This window comes from Hippocampus comes, unplaced genomic scaffold (genome assembly GCF_001891065.2).
Source record: "Hippocampus comes isolate QL1 unplaced genomic scaffold, H_comes_QL1_v1.1 scaffold156, whole genome shotgun sequence".
NCBI lineage: Eukaryota > Metazoa > Chordata > Actinopteri > Syngnathiformes > Syngnathidae > Hippocampus > Hippocampus comes.
In genome coordinates this window covers 383,753-411,494 of record NW_017805744.1, presented here as the reverse complement: position 1 = coordinate 411,494, position 27,742 = coordinate 383,753, and the positions used below count along the sequence as shown (strand labels likewise).

The following is a 27,742-nucleotide window of genomic DNA, read 5'->3' as shown; positions in this document are numbered from 1 at the left end:
AAACGGTGCAGCAACACATGCAGAGAGAGTAAATATCACAGGCATATATTATGTGCTCCGAAGAACTGCAGTTTACTTGAGACCATGTTTGTGTATTCTACATGTTTGTTTTGTACTGCCCTTTGGTGTTTAAGGAGCAGGAGAAGGAACAGCACAATCTGCACGTGACATTTGATGATGTTATGACTGTATGTTTTGATTTTGCTTTTCAAAAAATACGTTTTTTGGGCGGGCTGCAACGGATTATTGGCATTTCCATTCATTTCACTGATGAAAGCTGACTTAAGATACGAGGGATTTAGGTTACCGGCATGGACTAAATTAAAGTCATAAGTGAGGATATCACTGTTGACTTTTATATCAGTCATCTAAGTATGACACCTACTTTCTGCTCTTCATTTTTAGAATTCCATCTGTCTCGGAGCAGGGGATAAGGCGACCAGTGAATACAGATCAGTCATCTACTACCAAGTCAAGCAACCCCGCTGGATGGAAACGTTTAAGGTGTGTTTTTCTTGCACTTGCACCATTATTTACTTCCATTCCCAAAGGTTTGTCATCAAATGTACAAGCACAACGAGGGCGGTACAATTTTTTGAAAGATGGATGTACTATATTGTCCTCCAGGTGGCCGTCCCTCTGGAGGAAATGCACAGGATCCATCTTCGCTTCATGTTCAGACACCGCTCCTCTCAAGAGTGTGAGTGTGACTGTGATCTGCTGACAGTACACATCTCCCCTGCATCTTTTCTTCCCCTTCCCCCGAGCATAATGTGACATGGAAAAGGACAAAAGGATTGAATGACCCAAAGAGTCATTACACACACACTTGATTAGACAGGAAGCTTTACCACTTCTTACTTTATTTCCCTGACATGCTCTTTTGCCATGCCTCTCCTCTATGTGGTGCTGCAGCCAAGGACAAGAGCGAGAAGAAGTTTGCCATGGCCTTTGTTCGTCTGATGAAGAACGATGGGACAGTTCTAAAGGACGGACTTCATGACCTTGTGCTCTTCAAGGTGAGGATTTGAGAATGTTTTGAAAACGATTTCATGAATGGCTTTAAAATGAGGAAAGAACAGTCAATCAAATGTAACTGGCCCTTGTGCCTCTCTATTAAAAGTAGCTCAGACTTGATGCGCAGATAATTCTTGATAAAATGATGTTATGCAATCATTGGTCAAACCATAATACATGTTAAATACAATTGACTAAATAACAGTGACCCCTTGTCCTTTTAGTTTAGGGTTTGAACTGGGATCCCGTCCTTCTTGTGTGGCGTTGACATGTTCTCCGGGTGTGCTTGTATGAATTTTCTGCCAATACTCTCTCTTTCCAAAGATAGGTTCAATGAAGACTTGAAATTATCCATCAGTGTGAATGTGAGAGTGGTTAGTTTGCCTTTGCGTGACCTGTGATTGGCTGGCAACAAGTCCAGAATGTACATCGCCTATCCTTCAAAAGTCAGCTGGGTGGCCGTAACCTTAGTGAGAACAAACGCTATATAAAATAGATGGATGGAGAAGGGGCAATGTGGCCTGCCTGCAGATCTATTCCAATTGTACATGTACTGTACATATATCCATCCATTCATCATTCAAACCGCTAGTCCTCACGAGGGTTTTGGGCGTGCTGGAATCCATCCCAGCCGTCTTCGGGCAGTAAACGGGGTATACGCTGCACTCGTTGAAAGCCACTCGTAGCATGTGCATTTAATATTCATAGTAAAATTAGCATACAAGTTAAATCTTCAATAAATCTTCAAATTATACTGCACCTATTTCACCTCCCCAATAAAAAGGTGTCCTGAGAGAAAAAGTTTGCATTTTACACTGACTTGTAACCTCGTAAGAGAAGTGAGGGCACAATACGTTTGAAAGTGACATTTGGCCCACCCAAACAGGGTGAGAGATGCTAAATAGATTTCCTGGTTAATGAGCGCCGTTAAGCGTGAGTCCACTTATTGATTAAATGTGAACTAGAGTGAAGATTAATTACACTTGATGTACTCTGTGACCAATGGTCTCCCTGCGCTCTGTTGCTCAAAGAGCTCCTGTTATCAAAGCATTGCTCTCAATCTCTATTCCACTTCAATCTTTTTCCCTGACCACCCCCACTAATTAAGCAGGCCCCATTCTCTTACCACTTATGTCACACAGGGGCCATCTAAAAGCTGGAGCTAATCTTAAAGTATTAGAGAACGTGCAAATAAAGTTGAAAATCCACCCATTCATTAGTTTTCACGCTTGCCCGCATTGGGGTTGTGGGTGAACTGGAGCCTCTCCGAGTTGACTTTGTGCATGAGGCAGTGCCTGGTCACCAGCCAATTGCAGGGCACATACAGTGGACATAAAAAGTCGACACACTCTTATTCGAATGCCACATTTTTGTGATACATAAACTCTACACAGGAAGGCCGCAGCTGAGATTCAAAACCCAAAACCTTAGAACTGTGATGCAGGTGTGCTCATCACTAGTTCACCATACTGCCTAAAGTTGAAAATCCATCAATCCATTACCTGGAACACTTTATCCTCATGATGGTTGCGGGCGTGTGGGTGCCTATCCCAGCTGTCTTCGGCCAGAAGGCGGAGTACACCCTGAACTGGTGGCCAGCCAATCGCAGGGCACGCATAGACAAACATCCATCCATCCATCCATTTTCTGATCCGCTTTATCCTCACAAGGGTCACGACTGTGCTGGAGCCGATCCCACCTGTCTTCGGGCAGTAGGCGGGGTACACCCTCAACTGGTTGCCAGCCAATCGCAGGGCACGCATAGTTAAACAAACAATTAAAAGAAAAGAAAAAAGACTAGATTGATTTTGGAGCTTTTAATTATCATATAAGAAGATGACTTCTGCACATTGGTGTCATAGGGTGACAGCAAGCGCATGGAGGATGTGAACTGCTACTTGTCCTTGCCCTCCACCCGCCACCACTACGGGGACCTCCACAAGGGAGCGGTGCTGAGCCGCAGCACAAGTAATGTGAGTGGGGGCAGCGGGGGCCTGTCTGTCAGCTCCAGAGACGGCTTCACCATTTCCACCCTGGTCTGCTCCACCAAGCTTACCCAGAATGGTAATTCTGTGTGTGTGTGTGTGTGTGTGTGTGTGTGTGTGTGTGTGCTTGTTTTGTGCCTTTAGCAGACATTTTGGTTTTGATTTGGACACTCTGGGAACTTTAATTTGCCACGGGATGACATCCAAGTTCAGAAAACACACACACACACACACACACACACACACACACACACACACACACACACACAAGAAATAGCAGAAGAGTGCAGAGAGGAATGACACAGGAAGCATTCACTTATGGATTACCTCCTGCAGACCATTTCATAATGTTCGTAAAGAGTTGACACTGATTCTTCCTGGCGTCAGAAAAGTGACTGCTGCTGACCTGAACTGAAACAATGACAAAAACTTGTGTTTGCCGTTGTGCTGCCAGAAAGACCTTTGTTAAAAAAAAAAAAAAAAAAAAAAACATCTCAATGAATAAAATTTTTACCTGTAGGGGAGGATGTCAATGAAGTGGATGTCGTGCATCACTGCTTGTCACCTATACTCTAGGGCAGGGAATAAATAATATAACTCGTATAAGTTGGTCACAAAAAACAGGATGACACAGAATCTTTCTTGAAGATACGAATATATTTTCCTCACATAAATTTTCAATCTGCTGCAATTCAACTGCGAATTGTAGTCGAACGCCCCATAAACGTTTGACAGTCTATTATTACCCTCTACTGGTGGAAGGTTGACACTGCAGTCACGCTTTGTTGGATTGGGAATCAGCCTACTGTGGCTTGCTCAGCAACCCACTCTCGTGAGGCGGCCAGGTTAATTTAACCATCATAGCATGTTACTTTGTGCTATCCGCGGTATCGATGGTCAAAAAGTGAATTATTATCCTCACACTGATTTGTATTCTATACTTTTTTAAAGGAATTTCTCTGAAGTACGGGAAATGAGAAATGCCTGCCTTGTTCTGCTGCGCATGCGCTGACAACACTGATACTTTGGTGCATGGAAGTAGATATTTAGTCAAAAGAATTACTTATAATTATTATAACTGCACGTTATGCAAGGTATTTTACAAATTCATGGATGAGCATTTCTGTTGTCTAGTAATCTAAGATGCTGAATCCGGTACTATGTTACGTCCAACGGGCGCGGTGACAATAGAGATGGTATGATAACAGCTTGGGAAGCTCTGTGATTCAGGTAAATGATCTCTTGCCTGCTGATTGAGTAGAAGCACCCGTGGCAAAAGCCAAAGAGTGCCAGGGTTTTTACTTTCTTGACATGGATTTGATTTAATTCTGATTATTCTATATGAATTTGTAACATTTGACGTGAAATATCTGAGTGGAATTCAAGTACACCGATGTCACAAACCCTAGGAACCGGTAAATGTTCATGCAATGTGACAAATGTGTGTATTTTTCCTAAACCTATGTGTAATACGGCCCCTGATTTTTATTTATTTATTATTATTCTTTTTTTATATATGTGTTATCCTCAAAACATTACAATGTTTGATGACATTGAAGAAACCGCCCTCTTCTGCAAAAAGGAAGGAAGGAAGTGTGATGTCATGGCGAAATGTCCTTGAGCAAACCTGATTCAGGGTACATGTTGTGTACCTCGGTGTCTCATGTAGTATTCTAAAAGTTGTTATGATATGAGCCGAGGGGAAGGTCTGGCTCTGTAATGGTGATTTTTGTCGGCCTGTTTACAAATTAGAATGACTCAACTGGCCCATTCGTTTATTTTTTCTTGTTGTTGTTTTTTTTTTCTGTGCATGATTGTATGAGTGTATAGTTTAATCTCGGCAAAGTTATAGAGAACGATGTGACTACACTATTAGTGTCCCGTGTTGTCACTTTGCCCTATGCAGGCTGGCCGGCAGCCATATGTAGTTCAGCACACATCTACAAGTGTACTGTATACGCACACTCCCATGCATGCCAGACAATTCAATAAATCTGACACAGGTGCCAAGCAACATCTGTTGCCAGGGAAGCAAGTCCATCACCATAATGAACATTAACCTTTGTTTCAATCACCTAGACCTCAGGCATTTTTGTAGGATCTCTTTCTCACTCACTCACTCACACACACACACACACACACACACACACACACACACACACACACACACACACACACACACACACACACATTCCCTCAGCATATCTCCAGGGTGGTTTAAGGTCACCTACCAGATGTGAAGCTCAATATGTCACAAATTGCCCATCAACAGGAGCCAACAGTTTTTAGCTAGACGCCCTCCACTCACACAGAAATCTGCGTATACCATTAAAAGACCAACATGTGCTTATGTGGTGGAGATGCAGACAGTTCTTGGGACTCTTTCAAGCTCACTCTTAAACATTGATCCGAAGTAAATAAATAGTTGAAAATTACGGCATGTCCAAGGTCACTTAAGGGAAAGTCATCAAATTGTGAATGTGAAAAAATAACATTTAGAGTATTTTTACCGCCTCAAATGACAAAACGGGTCAAATTTGTAAGCGTTACTGTTTTGCTGCACGGTAATGGAATAAGCTGGCAACAGAAATGAAGTCAGCACTGAGTGTAAACACTTTTACATCTAGGTTAAAAACTGCTTTTTTCCCCATACCTCTGATTAAGGTTTCCTAAATATTGTTAAATCATTGTTTTTCCTCGTTCTTTCATTTTAGAAACCTAGCAGTCCTTTTATTCTTTACTTTCCAAGGTTTTGAAGTCTTCTGTGAATGTGTTTAAATGTTTTCAATGTATGTTCTTTTAATAAGTTTGGGAAGGTACTTTTGTTTCTTTTGCTTTGCTTCTGAATGCCGCTCGTTGTTGTGTTTGTAAATGCCTTTAGGTGTCTTTGCTTGTGTGGAGCACCTTGAGTAGTTGTAAATGAATTGTAACTTTGTTGTCACTGTTACAGTCTGTGGAGTGATTTTTAGAGGTGAGATGATACTCGCAGGTTTCATTCATCATATTACAAACTGTCAAGTCACCTTCTGGTGAATTCAAGAAAACCAAAACTTGACATACTTCACCAAATCTTCACAAAACTGCCAATAAATGACCGAAAAAGACAAAAATTAGAAGGTGCTGCACGGAAGTATTTAACATTTCAAAAGGTTTAATCAGTATCCATTCTAAAACGAGGCAAAGGGTTGCGGTGAGAGATAAAATGCTCTCATTGTATGTTTTCTTTGCAGTGGGCCTGCTGGGGCTTCTTAAATGGAGGACTCAACCTGAACTCCTGCGAGAAAACCTGGATAAGCTGAAACTCATCGATGGAGAGGAGGTGGTCAAGGTCAGTAACACCCTTTGGCAGGCACGGCGCCAGGATTTTCTCTCTCCCGGTGCTAACGGGGTGCTTGACCTATAAGTGGGGGGTGCTGAGAAATTCATTGATTTTTATGACTTCTATTACTTCATAATTAAATGTTAGAAAGGCTGAACTGGGGACACACCGATTTCTGATGGGGTTGTCCCACCCGTTAGCTTCGGCGTAGTGCCGTTGCTGACCTTTCAGCGCATGTGCCCACTCAGCAGCTTTTCTACCTTCCATTCAGTTCCTGCAAGACACTTTGGATGCTTTGTTCAACATCATGATGGAACACTCACAGACAGATGACTATGACATTCTCGTGTTTGACGCCTTGGTGAGTGTGCATCAGGTCCAAAGTATCATCTGTCAGACGATTTCACATCGATTCTCATGCCGCTGTTTTGTTTTGGTTTGTTTGTCTTCTTCCAGATCTACATAATAAGTCTGATTGCAGACAGGAAATTTCAGCATTTCAACACAGTGTTGGAGGCCTACATCAAGCAGCATTTCAGCGCTACGTTAGCCTACAAGTAGGTTACGTCTTGATACCTCTTCTCTGAATGACAGACATACTTTCCTGAAACAAACACACAACTCAAAACTTGACTGATCTTCAATAGATAGACTAAGGTCAAGGTTTGGACCCAGACAACAATGTGAGAGCATGACCCAGAACAAGAGTTTCATTTTTTTCATGAAAGTTTACAATTTGGGGCAGCACAATAGGCACGTGGTCAGAACGTTGACCTCACAGTTCAGAGTCTGGGCTTTTGAAATCCTCTGACGTAACAGGACTCCTTGATTGGTAGCCACCAACCTGTTGTCTAGCTCCTCTCCATCTCATCATGTGCCAGTCCCTCCCCTGCCAGTATGTTGATCTTCACCTTCTTTAAGAGGGTCATTTCACCTTAGCGCTGCAGAGTATTATGGAAAAGCCCCTCTTGTTACATTGTAAACTCCCCATCTTGGTTTCATGCGGGGGGGACATAAAATCCTGTCCAGTGTGTCTTTCAGTCATGCACCAGAGACAGAATTGGGGAAGACTTAATGGTAATAAAGCTGGTCATATTTTTAAGTCCGGCCGGATAGCTGTTAGGCAAGATTAAAGGCGTTTTAGGGAGGCTTTTATTGTTTAAGAGGATTAAATCTAGTTTTAAGCCAGTTTGTGGCATTCCTCATTGTCATCATAAAGCCACAAGTCCTAGACCTCTGGAGGCCCATGTCTTTATTTCTGAATTTGGTCTGACACAGATGAAAATATGAATTCCAGCTAAATGTTAGAGGCCACTTTATTAGGCACATTTGCACACCATCTGAAAGGGCTTTTACGCACAGGCGTATGTTTATTATTGTGATTGAAATGAACACTTTAGCGTGTTGAGTGGTCTTGAATACTGGACTGACATGTTTTATGGAGTGTATATTTTTTTAAGTACCCATTTCACAAATGCTATGGAATATGTGAAAGGGAGTCAGCTCGGGTGTGAAAACTATTTTCCACCCAACTTGTCTCCCCTTCCTTACTTTTACTATTCTTCCCTGCTCTATAAAAGTTAAGAGTTGTTGAACTTTGTTGGCCATCATTTGGGCTTTTCTGTCTTTTGTCTCTCTCACAGGAAGTTGATGTCGGTGCTGAAGAGGTACCTGGATGTCTCCAGTCGGGGCGAGTGCTGTGAGGCGATTATGAGAACTCTCAAAGCTCTGGAGTACATCTTCAAGTTCATCGTTCGATCCCGCATGCTCTACTCCCAGTGAGTGTGTGTGCGTATGGGTGCGCATGTGTGTGTGTGTGTGTGTGTTTTTTATGCACTGATCACCATAATGAGTGTAAAGCGTGCCACCCACATGGCAGTAAGCCTGCATCACTCTAATCAACTTTGACAACTAGGCCAAGGGTGTTGCTTCCAGTGTCGTTGGCGTTAATATGCATTGAGGGCAATGACAAGGTTCAGAATTAGAGTGCATGGCTGCAAAATGCCAGGATAAGTAACCTCGTTGTATAAAATCAATAAGTACATCATATTCAAGTCGGTATTTTAACTCGAGAATTGACTGTGATGTTGTTGTCTTATGTGGCTTATGGCTGCCGACCAAAGCCGAAGTCATCTGTTTTACATTTTCAGAGCTGTTTCCTTGCCCATGTGACCTCACTTTAGCTTTCAAATCACCTTGCGGCTTATTCAAATGACGGTCTTTGAAATTTGTGTAGTGCTATGACCTAGTCCCCACATTTATTTAGATGAGTGATTGTCAATATCTTTGTGCTTGGCATTGCCGCTGCTTCCGAGTTCCAAAAGCCCGCCTCCGCAGGGCGTCCATGAGTGCGTGGTGGTGGTGGTGGACCCCAAAAAGCAGGCAGGAAGGAGAAGCAGCGTGAACTTGACAAATTGTGTTAAAACACAGAGAAAACTAAATCCAAAGCAAACAAAAGTCCTGAAAACTAAAAGAATCCAAAGTAGCAAACCAAAACCATGACTGAAGCTAAAACCAAACAGTGACTGAAACATGACTGAAAACAAACATGACAGGAACAAACAAACAATGACCTGACACTGAGTGGTCGTGCCGGGAGTCCTTTTAAACAACGAATGACATAACGACCAATAAGTGTGCAGCTGCAGGGGGAACCCTACAGTGCCACCTGTTGGTCACAAACAGAATCATGACAATGAGCTGTTAATTGTTGCTCTACGCTCCTGTCTGTCTCTCACCGACCTCATCAAGTTGATAAGGCGCAGGTTCCTTTGTGATCAAACTTTTCATCCTTTGCTTTTTACCCCCTCTCAAACCTTGTGAGGATAAGCGGCTCGAATTTATGGATGGATGGATGTCCTCCATGGCTTGTAGCCTTCAATGATTTGATGACTCTTGTTTTTTTTTTTTCTTTCGTTTTCCTTTCTCTGAGCCGCCGCAATGTTTCTCCTTCACGTCCTCCATCTTTTATCCACAAAGTATCTCGCACACTAGTTTTCCTTTTAACACATCAGTTCAGTCATCTTGAACTGATCTGGCCATAACTCATGGTTTTCGGTAGTGTTGTTGCCGCTTCCTGACTTTTTGTACAGCTATCTCATCCCCTGTATTTATTGTCCCCTCTTCATCATACTTCCCTCCTATCCATCGTTCGCTACCAACTTGTTTGTGAGCTCATGGTAGGGTATTGACTTTCAGTGCGTGTATGATTGTGTCTGTGGAAAGCAATAGCCTGAGGTCACAGTGAAAGCAGCGCACTGAGGTTTTTTATTTATTTGGGACAAAGAGAGCTGTGCCTAATCAGATCCATTTGTTGCTGCTGTTTTTCTTTCATTTCATCATGTACTCTGTATTCCAGGCATGTCCAGCTCCGGGCCTGGAGGGCCGTCGTCCTGCCTGTTTTCCGTCTCTCCCGGCTGCAACACACCTGATTCAGATGATCAGCTCATCAGCCAGCTCTGAAGCAACATTAGAACCATCCTGATGATTTGAATCCGGTGCGTTGCTCCTGGGAAAGCTGGAAAACAGGCAGGACAGCGGCCCTTGAGGACCGAATTTGGACAGCCCTGCTGTATTTTATTTATTTTAGTTTGGATTCAGTTTTGGGAGAAGTATACTTGCCCCATTTTCCATCTCGGGTGTCAGTGGCTCAGTCTGCAAGCACTGGGGCGATTTGAGACAGGAGGCCAGTTGAGCGGATTGAATCCCACTCTACAAAAGAGAAACAGTGGACCCCTGCATATGTGGTTTGGCATTAGATAAGTTGTCTACTTGAGTATTTTTTAAAGGGTATATGCCAAATGTTTTTTCTCGGACCAAAGCCAAGTATAACAAAACAAATTTATGGCATTATGGGGCCAAGGAACTTAATTTAAACGAGCTTGATTTAGTCAGGGAATAACATAGAAATTAGTTCTTTGACACTATATTGCGGTATGTAAATATATACTGTATACCTATTTACAGTAAATTGCTATTCGTTGGTTAGCCTTGAGCACTGCAGAGATGCCAATGGGCAAGAAACCAAAATCCCACCTTCCACCACGCTTGTGTTTATGTCGTGAAGTTTTAAAATCAATCACGTTTTGTTTTTTTTTGGCTTTATATGGATTTTATTCATATAATGCTGTCCTGTTTGGCGGCTTGGTTCTGCAGTATGGGAGATATGTTGGCCTTACCATGCCAGAGCAGTTGCTGTGCAACAGGAGAGGATGATATACTGTCTGTTGCATTTTGTATTGAGATGAATAGACAGACCAATATTATGCAGAAAGATAGGAGAGACCAGAGCAAAAAAAAAAAACCAAAACAAAACACAACAAAATAATAAAAACCTGTATTTTTTTTATTTTATTTTAATCGAACATTTTAAGAGATATGTGTAGTTTTCCTGATTCATAGTACACAGTCATATTTAAACCCCACTTGTGGATGCAGCATGGGGCACATCACAGTAGCCTACATCATACCTGCACAAACAGGCCTGCTGGATTAAGATCGACAATGTGTCTGTCATCAGAATAGTTGTCTATATGGAACCAAGTGATAATACCGTTGTGTGTTACAGCCTAATCCCTCCCCTACATGCTGAATTTTCCATGTGCCACATGTTAATCCCTCCCTCCGGCACTCACAAATTTTATTGTAATTAAGAGCCGCAAAGCTCCATTGAATCACAAAGAGATGCAGATGGGCAGTGGAATGAAAAAGGCAGAGATGCATTTCATAATTCAAAAGATTAAATCGTTTGTTAATTTAATCACCAAAAAGGCCAAAAATGTCAGTCGATGTGTTCGAGTTCCAAAGTCAGGAAAACTACTAAAAAAAGAAAAATAATCATTGAGGGCTAAATTGTCCATAGGTGGAGATAAGGGGTACATTTTAATATTGTAAATAAGAAGTCATTTTTCAAGTGATAACTTGATAACCTCAAAATTAAAGACCATTCCATGATACGTTTTGGTTTCTGAGATGTACATTCACAATATGACTGCATTGTCTCCACAGGCTCTACGTTGGCAATGAGCAGGCAGAGTTTGAAGAGTCCCTGAGGAAGCTTTTTGAGTCAATCAACAGCCTGATGAGGACAGACTACAAAACCACTCTGCTGCTGCAGGTAATTGCTGGCAGTTTTCAACACACCGCTCACTCTTCATCATTATCATCATCCTCAACTTCATCCATACCTGGTTTTCCATCCATCCAACCATTATCTGAGCCCTCTATCCTTACGAGGGTTGCGGCCGTGTTGGAGCCTGTCCCAGCTGTCTTTGGGCAGCAGGCAGGGTACACCCTGAAATGGTTGCCAGCCAACCGCAGAGCACACATTGCCCATAATCACACCTAGGGACAATTTAGAATGTACCATTAACCTGCAATGCATGCCCATTTTCAACAGTGCCTATCGTGTTCAGAGACATAGGGAGCTTGTGTCTATCCCAGCTGACGTTGAGTGAAAGATTGTAAGATTAACCCTTTCAGGGACAGCGGTTACTGCAGTGGACAGTTTAACATGTTATCACGTTACAGGGTGCATGAAAGGGTTAGAAAAGTGTGGATGCATGCATTGGTTGGACTTTCTGCCATGGTGGAACAGAATGTAATTACTGGATATCTATCACTATACATCACTGGCATAGATGGATGTACAAATTTACTTTATTAGGCCATTTGTGTAAGATTGCATAATTTCCTGTGGCACAACTGATAATCTCTTAGTGCACACTGTGCCGCAGCATCGTGAATAGCAATCATGACTCCATTGTGCTATTTCTTTTCTTATTGTAAATGCCTCCAGGTCTCACCACACGTAAGCAAAGACAAAAAGCTAAAGAGTAAGAAGTGCAGAAAAACTTGATCTGAAAAATGAATTTCTTTTGTGTACGCTCAGGTTGCAGCCCTGAAGTACCTGCCAGCAGTCCTACATGATGTTGAGAAAGTATTTGATGCCAAATTGCTCAGGTAAGCTCACTGTCAAATCACACGCACACGTGCACATGCCCACACACTCCAAGTCTTATCTTGACTCCCACTCAGTGAGACAGAGACAATATCTGGGATCTTTTGTCCCGCCTGCCCATCAAACACACCCTTCTGTCCAACAAACTTTCTCTTCCTTAGAGAGCTTCTGCTTTTTCATCAGGCGATAAAAATCTCGTTAAGATGACATATACACAAGGGCATGCGCTTTAGCATTCTACGGCTCCTCCATTTTACCACCAAATTGACAATTCCAGTGAAAACATCACACTGAAACCATAGAAGCATCACCTCTTGACCCCACTTTCCATTGCCCTGGCCTTTAGCTCACTTTCCTCTTCGGCATTATTGCAGGAAAGCACTGAAAGCACTTTTTTATGTGAGGAAAAATGCTGCTTGTGCCGAATCACTAATGATTGTCCCCAAATTGTCTCTTTGGACAGCTTTGTTTTTTTTCTGTGCAACTCCACAATGTCATGTGTCTCATGTATTTTCTTTTGAACTTCCTGTAACTAGAACTCTTTTGCCACAAATCTGTCTTGTAGTAGATAGTGCTTTTCATATGATCGTACAATGCACAGCTGTGTACTCACTCTCGCTGGTGCAAAAATCTAGTCAATCTCATCAATAGATTTAAGTAAAAATATATCAATGGGCAGCAAGTGACTATAGCATACGTGCTTCACAATCAAGAGGTTTTGGGTTTTGAGTTTTGTGTGGAGTTTGCATGTTCTTCCCATGCTTGCCTGTGTTTTCTGTGGGTGCTTCATCCTACGTTCAAACTTGCATGTTAGGTTAATTGAAGACTCTCCAGTGAATTGCCCTTCAGCATGAATTTCAGGATGAACAGTTTCTGAAAGTCAGCTAGCACAGCTGACCCGCAGCTCAACTGAGGACACCACTATCGAAACTGAATGAATGGATATCATTCACTTCGAATGTGTAATATTGTATCAACATATTCAGGGACCACTAGGGGTTGCTCATAGACCACCAATCGTGCACGGATCACACTTTGAGAAACGCTGCTCTCATAGCCCCACGGCAATCATGAATCCATTGTCTTGGCTTGACCTTCTAATTTCACATAAATGTGACAATACAGTTGCAGGTTATTGTCCTTCCAGTTTCAGTTCCAACCCCCTCATCACCATAATGGCTCCCCTCATCTCTTCTATTCAACTATTGCTTGTGTATTAGCATACCTGCCAGCTCAGCACTCCTGAGTGTGTTTCTGTCAACATGTCTCCATGTGTCAAAGGTGCTACATCTGTCTGCTACCACACACAGACACAGCAAGTTAAGATCAATGCCTCACTGCACCGTCACTCCCCCCCTCACCCTCATCTTTATTTTGTGTTTTATTTTATTTTTTTCTGCTCTCCAAAGTTAGTTTGGTGCACAGTCATGCATGCTGCGTGCACAATGGCGCGATATAAACGTGCCCCAGTATGCCAGGTCGGCATTGCCTCAGGGTTTTCCAAAGCAAGCAGTATGAATTTCAATCTTAATGCATATGGCGGACATCAAAGCTTTGTCTCATCTCTTATATACGTTTTATATATTCACATTTTACATCCCCATAATCCTGTCAGCTTGTCTGGTGTGATCCACTGAGTGGTGCGTGCACTTTGTATGAACTCTGTGCCCTTTTGCTTGTCCATAGAGCATAGAATGACATTCTGTAGTTTTAATTAGATTAATCTCAGATGATTCGCGAGCCTGATAAATATATCGCAAACCCTTGCGTGGGCCCCAGAAGGTCTTTGGCATATCTGAAGTTCCATCAATCTTGTGAAGGTTAAGTGTGATCTCTTGCGTGACATGACTGTAGTAAGTCAATATTATTGTTAATTACTCTTCAAAAAAGGGATGATGGTTTATTCTATATACTGAACAGAGATTTACTCAGTAAAACTATACTCAAAGGTAGCGTTTGCAGTGTTAAAGTTGCAGCTGAATGTCGACTCCCTTCAACTAATGCTCGCTCTCGACACCCGCCTGGCCACCCCACATTGAGGGGAATTTTGCATACCTGTGACTTGGCTGCCTTTTTCACTTGGATGCAGCATCCTTAGATCCCTCGATACTCTACCACCATTCATTAATATTAACTACATTTGTAAAGAACACATTTACAATTGATCTGAATGCAAGCTGTCTTTAGAAAAGAACATTTGAGTGTTCCAGTCAATGTCAATTAAAATCGTTACTTTCACACCAAAGCAAGCAACCATCAACACGGCTGAGAAGTTATTGTTTATCAGACCATCCACAGTCATGATTTCATGAAATGAAATGCACACATAGCCAGAACCTTTCTCAACACGTTCATAATGCAAGAAGGAACACAACAAAGTAAAAAGCAGTGTTTAGAGTTGTGAAGAATTGAGAGATGTTTGTGTCGGTGGGCTTTTTTGATTTGAATGAATGGGTATGCAAAATGGCGTCAGCCGCCTGTGACATTTCCTCACTCTGATCGTCGCTTGTAAATCACCTAAGAGGCATAAGATCCTCATCTTATGCCTCTTAGGTAGGGAGGGCCACAGTTTTTCCACAGATCATTTTACTCATGTCGTCTACTACTGTCGGATCATTATGACAGTTTTAACTATACACCGTCAAAAAACATTTTGGTAAAAATTAAAAACTCCCTTTTAAGGCAACTTGGAAAAAGTACCTGCTTGTTCTGTAACAAATTTCGACTCACTGAGCGTTCAGGTGCGCAGTGTTCCTTAAGGGCTTATGGGAAACACATTTAATTGCTCTGAGATTGAATCGGGCAGAAGCATGACTTAAAACGTTGTCCTCATTAAAGTTGGAGCTCATTTGTTTTCATGGGGGCGTCAACAGCCAAGCTCATGCCTTTGCCGCACACAGTGACTGCGTGCAAAGCTTGAGAATTCATGTTTTTTATATGTATGCTCATATCTGACTGAGATATGATGGTTTTCCATTATCATCATTGCAAATTCCCAACTCTGCAACATGCTAATGCCACCAGGACAGGCCTGTAGTTATTCTTGCCGAATGTGTTGATGCACATCGACAAGAAAGAAATACAGCATAAACTGTCTTGATTGCAGTCGTACTTCCCCACAGAATAAATTAAAGTACCGTACTTTCACTTACTCCTGGCATAAGGCTGGTCATCATTTATATTCAATATTTTCATTCAACCCCCGAAGAACCAAACATATGAATGAGGCATATAGAGGACACAAAATCAGACCAGATAGTACTGTTATTTGTCTTGCATTTAATTCTTGGACTTGTGAGGAGCACACTTTGAGGTTCAAGGTTTGAATCCTGGCTACAGCCATCCTGTTTGGATTTTCCTGGTTTCTCGGGGTACTCCTGCTTCCTCCCAGATTCCAAAAAACATGCTTGTGAGGTTAAGTGAAGAGTAAATTGCCCGTCGGTGTGATTGTGAGTGAGGACAGTACACTTGTTTTGCAATGTTCTCCGAACTCACAAGGATTAATAGTCCACACTGAAAACTGGACATTAAACCATCGCAAGCTGTTGGTCAGATCACGGGGACACCACTGGACCCAATTTCCATCTGATTGTCAAATTTCAGCGATTAATTCTTGATGTAGAAATAACCCTTTTGAATTTTTAATGATATCAAACATATAGCTTGGGTAAGGGTCAAACCAGCTCATGCTCTGTCTGCCTCTTCCTCTGAGGCACAATTAAAGTGATTTTTCTCACACGTTATCAGTGCTGGGGTTATATGGGGATGAAAAAACTACATTTATTTCTATAGTTTTTCTTTCTTTCTCCCTCTAGTCAGTTGCTGCATGACTTTTATTCCTGCATGCCACCTGAGAAACTGCAGAATCAGAAAGTGGCCTCTATGACCGAAATTGTTGGCAGTCAACTTTTCCAGCGACCAGGTTAGTACTGTATGTTAGTTTATTCCACTTGAAGACATCACTCTGCTTGATTGGGACGGTGGGAGGGAACGTATTCCAAAGCACATTCGCAGACCATTGGCAAATCCTCTTAGTTGATTCTTACTTAATGTTTATATCCTAATGAACAGGCCATTACATGTGTGTTGAATAATTTGCGCCCGGCAACAGGAACGGGCAGACAGATGGTCACGCTGCTCTTTACGACCACTAAGGGAGTCCTTTACACTAAAGGTTTTATCTTTTTACAGCTCAGTGCTTAGTGCTAATACTGTTCGGCAATGTTCCTTTTCTTACACCACAATCCACTAAAGTGTACTGGATAAAGGTATTGCCAAACAGGATGGACAGCGTGTACAGTAGCAAATCTAGTAGTAACACCCCACAATGTAAGGTTGAAGCCTTGCCTGAACTAAAACAACAGTATTTGCAAATAAATAATGTTCTTGCATTTGAAATGAATACTAGTATATGAAAAGGTTCTTCAACCAAAATGGATATTTTTCATGCTAAAATATATTTGTTATGATCCATGATTTTTCAAATGTTTTACAAAATACTGAGGGTGTGTGTGTGTGTGTGTGTGTGTGTATGTATGCATATAGATATGCATACATACACACTTATTAGTGGTTGAATGTCTGACTGCTCCGAAAATCCCAGTGTGCCAGCTCATATTTGGGTTAGTAAAAGATTAATTAAAAAAGTTCTCCATTCCTGTTCAAAATGGTGGAACATCAAGAACTCAGATAAATATAAAGAGTCTGCATTCAAGCACTTAATGATACTCCATGGTCTCTTCTCACTTTTTTTTTTTCCTCCTCATGACAGGAGGTCGAATGTGTTCCAGGGGAAGTCAACCCCAAAATGTATCTTAACAAGATTATGTTCTATGGAGCCCCATTACTCTAAACACAGCATTCTGATTAATAAGGCGTATGTGTTTTTGTCCATCTTGGGGGGGCCGCCATTTTGCCACTTGCTCTCGATTGAAAATGTCATCATAGTGCCGAAGACCTCAGATAACAACCAATTATGTCTCAGCTTCAGAAAACAGGTGAACCGTAATTGGTCATTACCTCAGTTTTGAGCAACTGTGAGATTATTTTCAGCCGACAAACAAAAATGATCGCCACGACCCTCCCCCCGCCCCCTTGAGATAGCTAAAAACGGACGGATTTCACTGCTTAACTCATTCCACAAATGCAATATTAATCAGAATGCCATGTTTAGACAAGCAGCGGCACATTGAACATATTCTTGTCAAGAAAATTGTGGGGTTGACTTCCCCTTTAAGAACGGTATATGCATTATTTCATTATTTGTTTCTTTATACACTCTTGTTTACCTCACTGTTTAAAGCTGATAATAGCCTTCGTAATAGTTAACGTACAATAAAGCCAGACTTGTACTTTATGGAAAACATACATAAAAACAGAATACAACGATTTGTAAATCCTTTTTAATCGATATCTAATTGAATACACTGCAAAGACAATATATTTAATTTTCAAACTGGCTAACCTTTTTAATTCTTTTTCAAATATGATGCCTGTGACACGTTTCAGAAAAGTTGGCACAGAGGCATGTTGACCACTGTGTTACTGTTACAGCATCTCTCCTTTCCTTTTCAACAAGCATTTGGGAGTTGAGGACACTAATTGTTGACACTTTGTAGGTGGAATTCTTTCCCATTCTTGCTTGATGTACATCTTTAATTTCTCAAAAGCCCGGCGTCTCCGTTGACATATTATGTACTTCATAATGCTGCCATTCTGGATGGTACTTTTCTCCTTTGGCCCGGAGGACAATGATTTCCAAAAACCATTTGAACTGTGGACCCATCTGAGCACCGTATACTTTTCCGCTTTGCGTCAGTCCATCCTAGATGCCTTGGGCCCACAAAAGCCAGTGGCGTTTTCTGGGTATTGTTGAGATATGCCTTTCGCTTTGCATGGTAGGATTTTATCTTGTATAGATGTAACAATGAACCGTGTTAACTGATAAATATTTTTTGAAGTTTTTTACACAATGATGCCGGTGTTTAATGCAATGTTGCCCTGGTAGATCAAAGGTCAAGGGCATTCAATGTCTGTTTTCGGCCTTACCACTTTATGTGCAGAGACTTTTCCAGGTGCTCCGAATCGTTTAATGATATTATTGACAGTAGAACCTCACCGTGTCCTTCCTTGTGATTGACTGAGCCTTTCGGGGCTATTCGTTTTATCCCCGAGTGTGGCAGTCTCCTGTTTCCAATTAACCTGTTCACCTGTGGAATGCTGCATACAGGTGTTTTTTGAGCATTCCTCAACTTTCCCAGTCCTTTGCCTCTGTTTCGGCCTTTTTGGAACATGTTGAAGTAATCAAATTGGAAATGTAATAAGATTTGCATAAAAGCATTAGCATTAATCAGTTTCATTCTGTGTTTGTTTGTTTAACACAACATACCAACTTCATTAGAATTGTAGGATTTACTCCATTAAGAACAGCTCGACCAAATTTTTTTCAACATTCAAAACCTTCAGGGTCCACCAATATATTTATACAAAAATGAATTCTGTGGAGCATATTCGCCTCATAGTGCAAAGTTCTAGGATTTGATTCCAGGCCTTCCTATGTAGGGTTTGCGTGTTCTCCCCAGTGCCTGTGTGAGTTTTCTCCGAGTGCTCCGGTTTCCTCCCACATTCCAAAGCATGCGTGGTAGGTTGATTGAACGCTCTACAATGCCCCTCAGTGTGACTGTGAGTCTAAGTGGTTGTTCGTATATGTATGCCCTGTGATTGGCTGGCAACCAGTTCAGGGTGGACCGCGATCCTCGTGAGCATAAATGATGGATGGATGGATGGATAAATTCTGTGAACAGAAAAAGAAGTCTGGATTTATTTTGAATGAAGTGTTCCTCATACTCTTAGATTTTGAGTGGTACGTACAAAAATAAAGTTCAGGGATTTTGTTGTTGTTGTTTCTACTTTGTTTGATGTGCTTGCAGATCTCCATCAATGCTACAACTGTTGTCGGTTCAGGCAAAAATAAAAATACATATTCTCCACTACATCTTGTGTCAGGCAAGATGTTTTTTTTTAAATTTTGTTTTTCAAACACGAGTGAACACTAAAATAACAAACAAAATACATTACAATGTGTAAGTAACATATTTTAACATAAAAATATTAAGCTGAGTCAAATGCATTTTGTCTGCATTGACTAATTAAACAATGAATTGCAATTGGCAGAAGTAACAGACTGTTAACTGTTGTTATTGGCTGGCAGAAAATCTCAAGATGCGGAGCAACAACAAATAATGTAGTATGTGGCATCTGCTCGTAATGCTAATAACCACTAGTTTGGTAGTTAGACTTTGTCATTTGATTTGCCACATTCTGCACCCAGCCAGAAAATGTCAGAAAGTCTGTTGCAGGAGGAAAATGAGGACATCATTCATGGCTCAGGAGGTGCACCGCAGTGCATATTAAAGTTGGAGTGCCAAAGGAAAAAAAAAATACAAACCTTTAAGGTAAACAAAAAAGGAATTGTCATCAGAGCGCTTTAGTTTAATTTATTTATGTGACACTTGAAAACGCACTATCTCCACATTTAAATAATTCACCGGATCTGGCATGACGCCGCAAGTACCTTTTTCAAGTACAAACCACATGAATGACCAAGCAGAGCTCACCCACCCTTGCCTCGTATAGCCCCATTACATCCGACTAATTTGGACCTAGTGGGCTGATAAGTGCTGGTTTGTCTGCTGGAGACGGCATTGTGACAGCTAATGTGCTGCTTAATGCTGACGTGATGAGTGTGCACATAATGAGGCCCTGGCAGAGGAAGAGTACAGTAAGAATTTAGAGTAGATTGTGCAAGCCTAATTTGGGTTAAAAGGAGTGACTCAGTCTGCTCATACTGTGGCATTGATCCTGGTGCTTATGTACTTACATGTGATACAGTACACAGGCTTGCGTGTGCATTTCCATGCAGCTGTGCATGCCTACGCACGTACACAAGCTTGTGATTCCACCCATCAGTCAGCCGCCAGCCAAGTCCATACAGCCAGTCCGGAATTCGGCCCCTTCGCATCGATCGCGACTCGGATGATTGATTCCCCCTGGGGTCGAGACGACAGGCTGTCCTCTTGGGCCAGTTGTCGGCGCCCTCACACTCTATCCCCCCGAGAGCAGAGAGGTGGGGTGGTGAGAGTGAGTGAAGAAGTGTGCAGGAAAGTTAAAGAGCAGGATAATGAAAGAGTGTGAGAGAAGGGAGCACATGACATCATCCCAAATGGATCATTGTGCCACGCTAACTCCTTTGTGCAATAAATGAACAACAATTTGTCCTGAATAAGCTCATTTTTAGGAAATACAGTACTTTGAACTCACCCCCAAAACCTCCTTGAAGATGAACTTGTCAGATGTTCAATAGAGATGGACTTAGACAGAAGTCAAGGTGATAAGACCCAGTCAATCAAGGAAAGCTGATGCAAGTGATTTAAAAATAGAAAAAGGTATAACCTTTATCCAAATAATTTGAGCAGCAAAATGTGCGGTCACATGATTGGGGATGACAAAGATTGCTGTCAGGAGAATGAGGAGGAGGCAACAGCTGCTTGTAGAAGCAGGGCAGGGAATAAAGGCTGATTAATGGTCATGCACACACTTGTATGTTAAGCCACAATGAAAGATATGCAACAAAATAATAAAAACTTTTTGAAGGCTTCAAACCACAGTATTTATTCAACAATAACAGTTGTAAATTTTCTCACACTGTTGGATAGTGATGATGACTTTATTTATGCTTTCTGAAGTGCCAATAAAATGTCAGAATTGGCTCGCACCCTCTTAACAAGAAGTGTTGGCTCACGATTAAGTCTGTTGGCAAGGAGGTCGATAGTGTTTTTGTTTTCATGAGTTGCGAGAAGAGAAAAAAACTTAAGTTGAGAGCCTAAGATGGTGGCAACTAGCTTCACAACAAGCAGCAGATATTGACTTATTCAACAAGGCCTGACTGATCTTGATTTTTTTGGGGGGGGAGCAATGTTGATGCTGATATTTGGCAGAAAAAAAATCTAAGAACTAATTAATCTGCCGATTATGTTAAAAAAATATAATGAATAAAAAATTATTTTTTAATGACTTTAATGATTTTGGTGACATGAATTACAGGCAGAACTTGATTGTTTTACAATACTTTGTCCTTTAGTATTTGTTTAACTTTACAACAGAGACAAATTTTCAAGCACAAAAACATGCGAAAAAGCCTGAAAGGATGTACTGTACATAGCTTTCGATTTAGTCCACAGATGTATGCAGTGCAAACACATTTGTAAAGTTACTAGCAAAACATGATTTCTGTATGATGCTCTTCAACATTAAATCAAATTTCCTTTACACCGTTATTTTCCTTGCCATGAAGTGATGACCTCAAAGTCAAAACACGTCACCAGAGTTGCATTTGAAAGATATGGTGTACAGAGAGAAAACTGAATTTCAAAACTAATAATGCTCATTACACATGAACGTAAACCTTATCTACATATGAATATTGTGTCCTTAAAGGCAATACAGACAATGTGTCTTAACGGGAATGTGACAGGATGGAGGTGAAATTCAAGACCAATATTTCTGCATTTTACCGTGTCACTTATTTGTAAATCTCTTCTTCATATATCTTTATTATGCTGCCCTCTGGTGGCTAAGGCTTGCAAACCCAAAGAAGCAAAATGACAATTGGTAACGGAGCATGACATCCTAATGCACACACTATTACATTCTTTACACTCAACACTCGTTTTTAATCTATGATTTTATAATAGCGCTCACCTGACTTGTGTGCGGGCAACATGGAATCGGTTCCCACTCAGTCACAGTGTGGATGTGGGTGTGAGTGGTTGTTCATCTCTAGATGTGCCCTGTGACTGACTAGCAACTAGTTCAGGGTGTCATTGGCCTCCCGTCCCAAGTCAGCTGGGATAAGCTCTAGCACTCTCCCACAACCCTGTTCGGGATAAACGGAGTTGAAAATGGATGGATGGGTTTTATCAAGATTAATCTTGGCTCCTAATACACGATAGCTGCACCCGCTGCTAAGATGTATTTTTGAAGTTTATGTAGCTATTACCTACATGAATAGCTCAGTTTGCTTTATACTCTCAGTGGGAACTATTGAAATCAGGCTGTATTAATCACAGCCACTTAGTTGCAGCACCTGTTTTTGAAAAAAAATGAAGCGTTCATCAGAGGCGAGGCAACCTAGCTGCTGATTGATTGGGAAACAGCATCTACAGTCTACCATCAAATAACAGAGCCCTGTTTTAGAATTTAAGAACGATCAGGAATGTACAAATTGTGAGTTTCGCAAAATGTGGACTCACAGCCTTGACCAACATATTACGAACCAATTTATACAATATTTATTGGTTACCCAAGTCTGTATGCAGTGGGTCAGCAACATTTTGTCACAACTCTGCTCTCTTCTTCCTTTCCCGTGCTTGTATCACTACTTATTTATGAATTTGTTCATGCATTGCCAAATAAGGCATGATGCAGAGTGTAATTGAGATGGATTTTAGCATTGGAATGATAATCAGATGGCTTGTATGCAAGGATTGCTATCACCCAGGAGGCTGAAATATGCAGCAGATCTAAATTATATATTCATAGTCATTAATGGCCCCCGGTGTCCTATCACTGTACTGCAGGTATATATTTCATAGCCCCACCTGCCTGTCTGAGCTGGCCTGCTCAGCTGCCTCGCCAGGGAAAAAATGTCAAAACCACTCACAGTGTATAGGACAGGCTCCGTGATCGAGTGTCTGTGGATGATACTCACCACAACAGTTCAATTATTATTCAAAATGAAACTCACCAGCAGCAACATTGGCTTCACTTGCACAATGATGCAAATGATAGCCAATACAAAAGTCACATTAGGAATCCTACCCTTAGAGATGTTGTTTGGTGTTTGCACTGGTATATGATTGCACGGAATCACATTTGCTGTACAACTGACAAATCACTGATCTATTAGCACTTGGACAATTCAAGGTACAAGCGCTGTATCGGGTAATCATGTTTGCCTTTGAAGACTGTCACTGAGACGTATTAGGTGTGTGTGTGTTGATGACAAATTTCAAATGCGTGTTGGTTGAAATTTTGACAAACATTAGATCATATGAAAAAAAAAATGGACTAGTTCATGGACTAGAAAATTTGTCTTGAGGCCAGTCACACAATCCTGATGCAACACTGTGAGAAAGTTATTCATCCAATAACAAATGCCTGCATAAAATGTAGTATTTACTGTTTGATTAAGAAAAAGAAATACACAGCATTTTCCTGTCATATTTGCAGAAAACAAGATGAAGGCAAAGGCATCGCTGATTTGTTTAATATTTAAAAAAACAAGTTTTTCCTGAACATGCATTTGTCAGGTTCAACCACGGGCTGTAGCAATGTTCTCTGAACCAGTAGTATTCTGCAGACACTGAAAACCTCCACACACAATCCACTCATAGCGGTGCACATGTACATTAACGCACCAACACAATTTGTCTGGTTTTGAAATGAAGTCACATTTAGAGGGTGCTAATTTTAGACATATAATTTGTAATAAGTTGCTGATGATGTAGTGGTACACTCGCCTGACTTGTGTGCGGGCAGTGTGGGATCGGTTCCCAGTGACGGTGTGAATGTGGGTGTGTCTGGTTATCCATCTGTATATGTGCCCTGTGACTGACTGGCGACCACTTCAGGGGTTATTCCGCCTTTTGGCCAAAGTCAGCTGGGATAGGATCCAGCACCCTCCCGTGACCCTGTTCAGGATAAGTGGTGTTGATAATGGATGAATGGATGGATGGATAATTTGTCATTTGAGCAATGTACGGTTGAGAAAAGGAGAGAAACAGATCATGAGAACAAGGAAGGAAGCCCCTGAGAGAAAATACTGAGAGTTTGTTTACGTCTAAAAGCAGGCCTAATCCACATTGCTACAGCAATCGGAGCCTGCAGTTGATCACGAGGCATACTAATCTACTGCTCTTGGTGTCATTATATTGTGACAAAAAGATCATCTTTAAAATGACAAGTAATGCCCTGCCTTTACCAGAAAGCAGAATTCATTCCTTCTTTGCAACCACAGCAATCTCATTATCCAAATTGCTTACATTACCCGCATCACTTGTTGGCATCGTTCACACCCTCGTCTACATATTTCTTGTTGAGAATGCTGAACAGATGCGTGTGAGTGCTTAATGAATATAGATGTGTGATGTGCTGTTACCTCATTATTGTCTGGATTTAATCTGCGCAGAGTGGGCACTCTCTTGCCCCCCCCCCCCCGACCCCCCCCAAATCTGCGTTATTGACATTAAATTCCAGATTGAATGATCCTCTGTGTGCTTTTCCACATCGGAGAACTTTGGGCGTCAGAGCAAATCACCAAATAACCGAGCAGAATTTGACAAGAGGACAAATGTGTGTGGTTCAGAATAAACCCAGTGAAATCGGATTCATCTACGCTACCTTTTAACGCACCGCTTACCGTATGTGTATTTTATTTCGTGCTCAACTTGTTTATTTTATTGCCATCCGCTTTTGTGCAGCTCACAGTATACTGTACATGTAGAGCACACAAATGAAACACTACGAGACTCATAAATAAATAAAATAACTCTATTGATTACTATTGATTGTGTTGAATAGAGTTGACATCACACTTGGCATCTCTGAAGGCCCATGGACCTGATTATAAAATGTGTCCATAAAATCGTGTTTGTCTGCAAATGGTTGATTGGTTTATTTTAGATTTACATTTTCATTCTTTTTATTCCATTGTTTTACTGATTAAAAGCTTGATAGTTCCAAGTTCAATAAATTAGCCTGTCTCACTTACAGTTTGGAAATGAAACTAATGAGGAAACGAACATATAGTATCAAGTTGAAAAGCAATCTTATTTTTACAATTGTTGCATTTGGGATGAACTCAAAAGTGAATGTACTATATGAATACAGTGTATTGGCTCATAATCTAAACAGAAATGAAAAGACATTTTACATTATGAATTTGTTTATTTCATTGCGACGTTAAAATACAAGCTAAAAACGTCTTACTTCCCACTGCAAGTTTTCTCAGCTCAATCCTAAACATTTCTGGGACCGTTCAAGGGTCAATAGCATGTGGGTTCTTCACGTATAAATCAGCACCAGAAATGATTTAGTACCAAGGAAGTTATTTGACATCAAACGTTAGCAGTAATTTAGAGACATTGTGATGAATAACTATACATATTTATCAGCGATGTCATTAATTCCAAGCAAATAGATTCCAGGGAATAATGAGGCTCCGTCTGAGTTGCGTCATTTATAATTGCTACTGCGCTTACAGCATAAGATCAATAATAAGATATAAAATTGAGCTATGACTCTTGGAAATACACCTATTTATTCTTAATATAGGCCCATCAGATAGAGCTCCCAATTTAGAATCATGCAATTATTGACTATGACATCAGGTACACCTGCACAATTGAGAAGAAAAAAAAAAAAACAAGGACAGTGAACAACATACTATTTGGATTACGTGTGTGTTTTTCTCAAACACAATGAAGATGGTGGAAAAAAGCTCTCAAAAATAAAAAGGGCCACTATCTTTTTGTTGTATGAGCTAGTTGGGTACTTGAATGACCTCGAACATTGGCAGTAGATGTTATGAGACGTTTCCATTTTTAATACCGATGAGAAAAAAATCTTTCCATAAAAAAAAAAAAAAAAATGCAGAAGTAAAAGATATGTTACCCTAACAGAATTTTTTTTGAATCCTAAATCCAGATGGTTGATTGAGTGCAGCTCCTTGACAAAATAAAATTAAGAAAATTCAACTCATCATTTAATCTGTCTACTTTGTGAATGGATGGTCGAGCGCGTGGTGACGGAACTGTCGCCTGCTAGCACAAAGGCTTTCCGCTCACAAGAAACATGACAAGTCTAAATATTGATCAGCTTTCAGGCTGACATATATATAACATATACAGAACAGCCTCAATCGCAAAATATTGACCGATTTCGATCCACTTGATCAGATCGGTGTACAGTCAAGTTTACTTACATGCTACATTCTGAAAAAAATTATGTAATAGACAGAAAGGAGTCTCTAGCCACCTTTTTGTCATGATTTGCACCAAAATGTTGTGGTTTGTATTGGAAATTTCACTTTGACAGTACCACCAGCAAACCTCATTAAAGCGTTACTTTTCTGTCGCTCAGATTAATGCCACAGATGTGCTCTTCATGCACAATGGACAGCCCGCCATGTAGGAAAGGTTAGTTAGCGGGCTAGCTGTTGCTTTGCTAAATTGCGCAAAGAAACCCAACAACGCTTTTTATGAATACACGTGAAAAATGTCCTACACAAACCTGATTGTTTGGTTCCCAGTCTGTTGTCCCTTTCAAAGGGGCTAATCTGCCAAGAGTCAATCTTACTGTCTTCGCCGCAGAACTATTGATGCTGGAGTTTTCTTTCTTAAGGAATTAAAAAAAAAGTGACCAATTTTTTTGGGGGGGGTCACATCTGGTGGCACAAACGCAACAATTTTTGTCATGATTTCGGTTCATTCAGCAATAGTCACTAGAATTCTTCGCAATTCTGAAATGTCCTAATGTATGTTTCCTGCGCTTGATGGACAACAATGCTATGTATAGTGTGCCATTTTGATGTTTGTCCACTCTGATCCTTATTTAATAAAAGCAAAATTCTGATGCCCTTCTTGTTGGGGATGTTCTTAGCTTGTGCAGTAGCACCCAATATTGCTGGTGAGGGGATGTGCTCTGTATACACAGCCAAATAAGGATGTTAATGGCATAGAGGGCTAATGTATGTTTCCTGCGCTTGATGGACAACAATGCTATGTATAGTGTGCCATTTTGATGTTTGTCCACTCTGATCCTTATTTAATAAAAGCAAAATTCTGATGCCCTTCTTGTTGGGGATGTTCTTAGCTTGTGCAGTAGCACCCAATATTGCTGGTGAGGGGATGTGCTCTGTATACACAGCCAAATAAGGATGTTAATGGCATAGAGGGTCCGGTTCCGGGTCGCTGCGCTGTGGTCGACCGGTCTACGTCCGGAGCGGTTTTTCTTACTTTTCTTGCTTTTTTTCCACATTTCTCACCTACACTCCGTGCTTTTCCGAGCTCCGCAGGCCCGCGTTACTTTAGCGCGGCTGTTCGAGCTATTAATCCCGCACTTTTCCCCCTTCGATTATCTTTTTTCATTCATTCGTTAGCCCCGGTGCTAACAGCGAGCGAGTGCTACAGCTAGCACCTTCAGCTAGCCCGGTGCTCATGGCGAGTGCTCCTAGCCGGTGCTAACGACATCAACACTGCACCTCCACCATATTTTTGGCTCAACTCAACTTAAGACTTACACCAAATATGACCACCTACACGAGGGAACAGCTGCTGCTTCTCAGAGACGTCCCGCTGCCGGTCCCCCCTCTCATCGTCGGGCTCCCCGACGCGATGTGCGTCC

At 41.3% G+C, this 27,742-nt stretch overlaps 1 protein-coding gene across 2 annotated transcripts in view; it reads left to right on the top strand.

Moving 5' to 3' along the window:
- dock2 (dedicator of cytokinesis 2) overlaps nt 1–27,742 on the top strand; it is a 108,773-nt gene that overhangs the window by 12,239 nt on the left and 68,792 nt on the right. For both annotated transcript variants that reach the window (XM_019884132.1, XM_019884131.1), the window contains exons 14-24: nt 406–504; nt 628–700; nt 916–1,019; nt 2,880–3,081; nt 6,233–6,330; nt 6,593–6,682; nt 6,778–6,878; nt 7,965–8,099; nt 11,329–11,437; nt 12,212–12,282; nt 16,096–16,202. In XM_019884132.1, the coding sequence (XP_019739691.1) occupies nt 406–504; nt 628–700; nt 916–1,019; nt 2,880–3,081; nt 6,233–6,330; nt 6,593–6,682; nt 6,778–6,878; nt 7,965–8,099; nt 11,329–11,437; nt 12,212–12,282; nt 16,096–16,202 (1,189 nt within the window). The remainder of the gene's footprint in view (nt 1–405; nt 505–627; nt 701–915; nt 1,020–2,879; nt 3,082–6,232; nt 6,331–6,592; nt 6,683–6,777; nt 6,879–7,964; nt 8,100–11,328; nt 11,438–12,211; nt 12,283–16,095; nt 16,203–27,742) is intronic.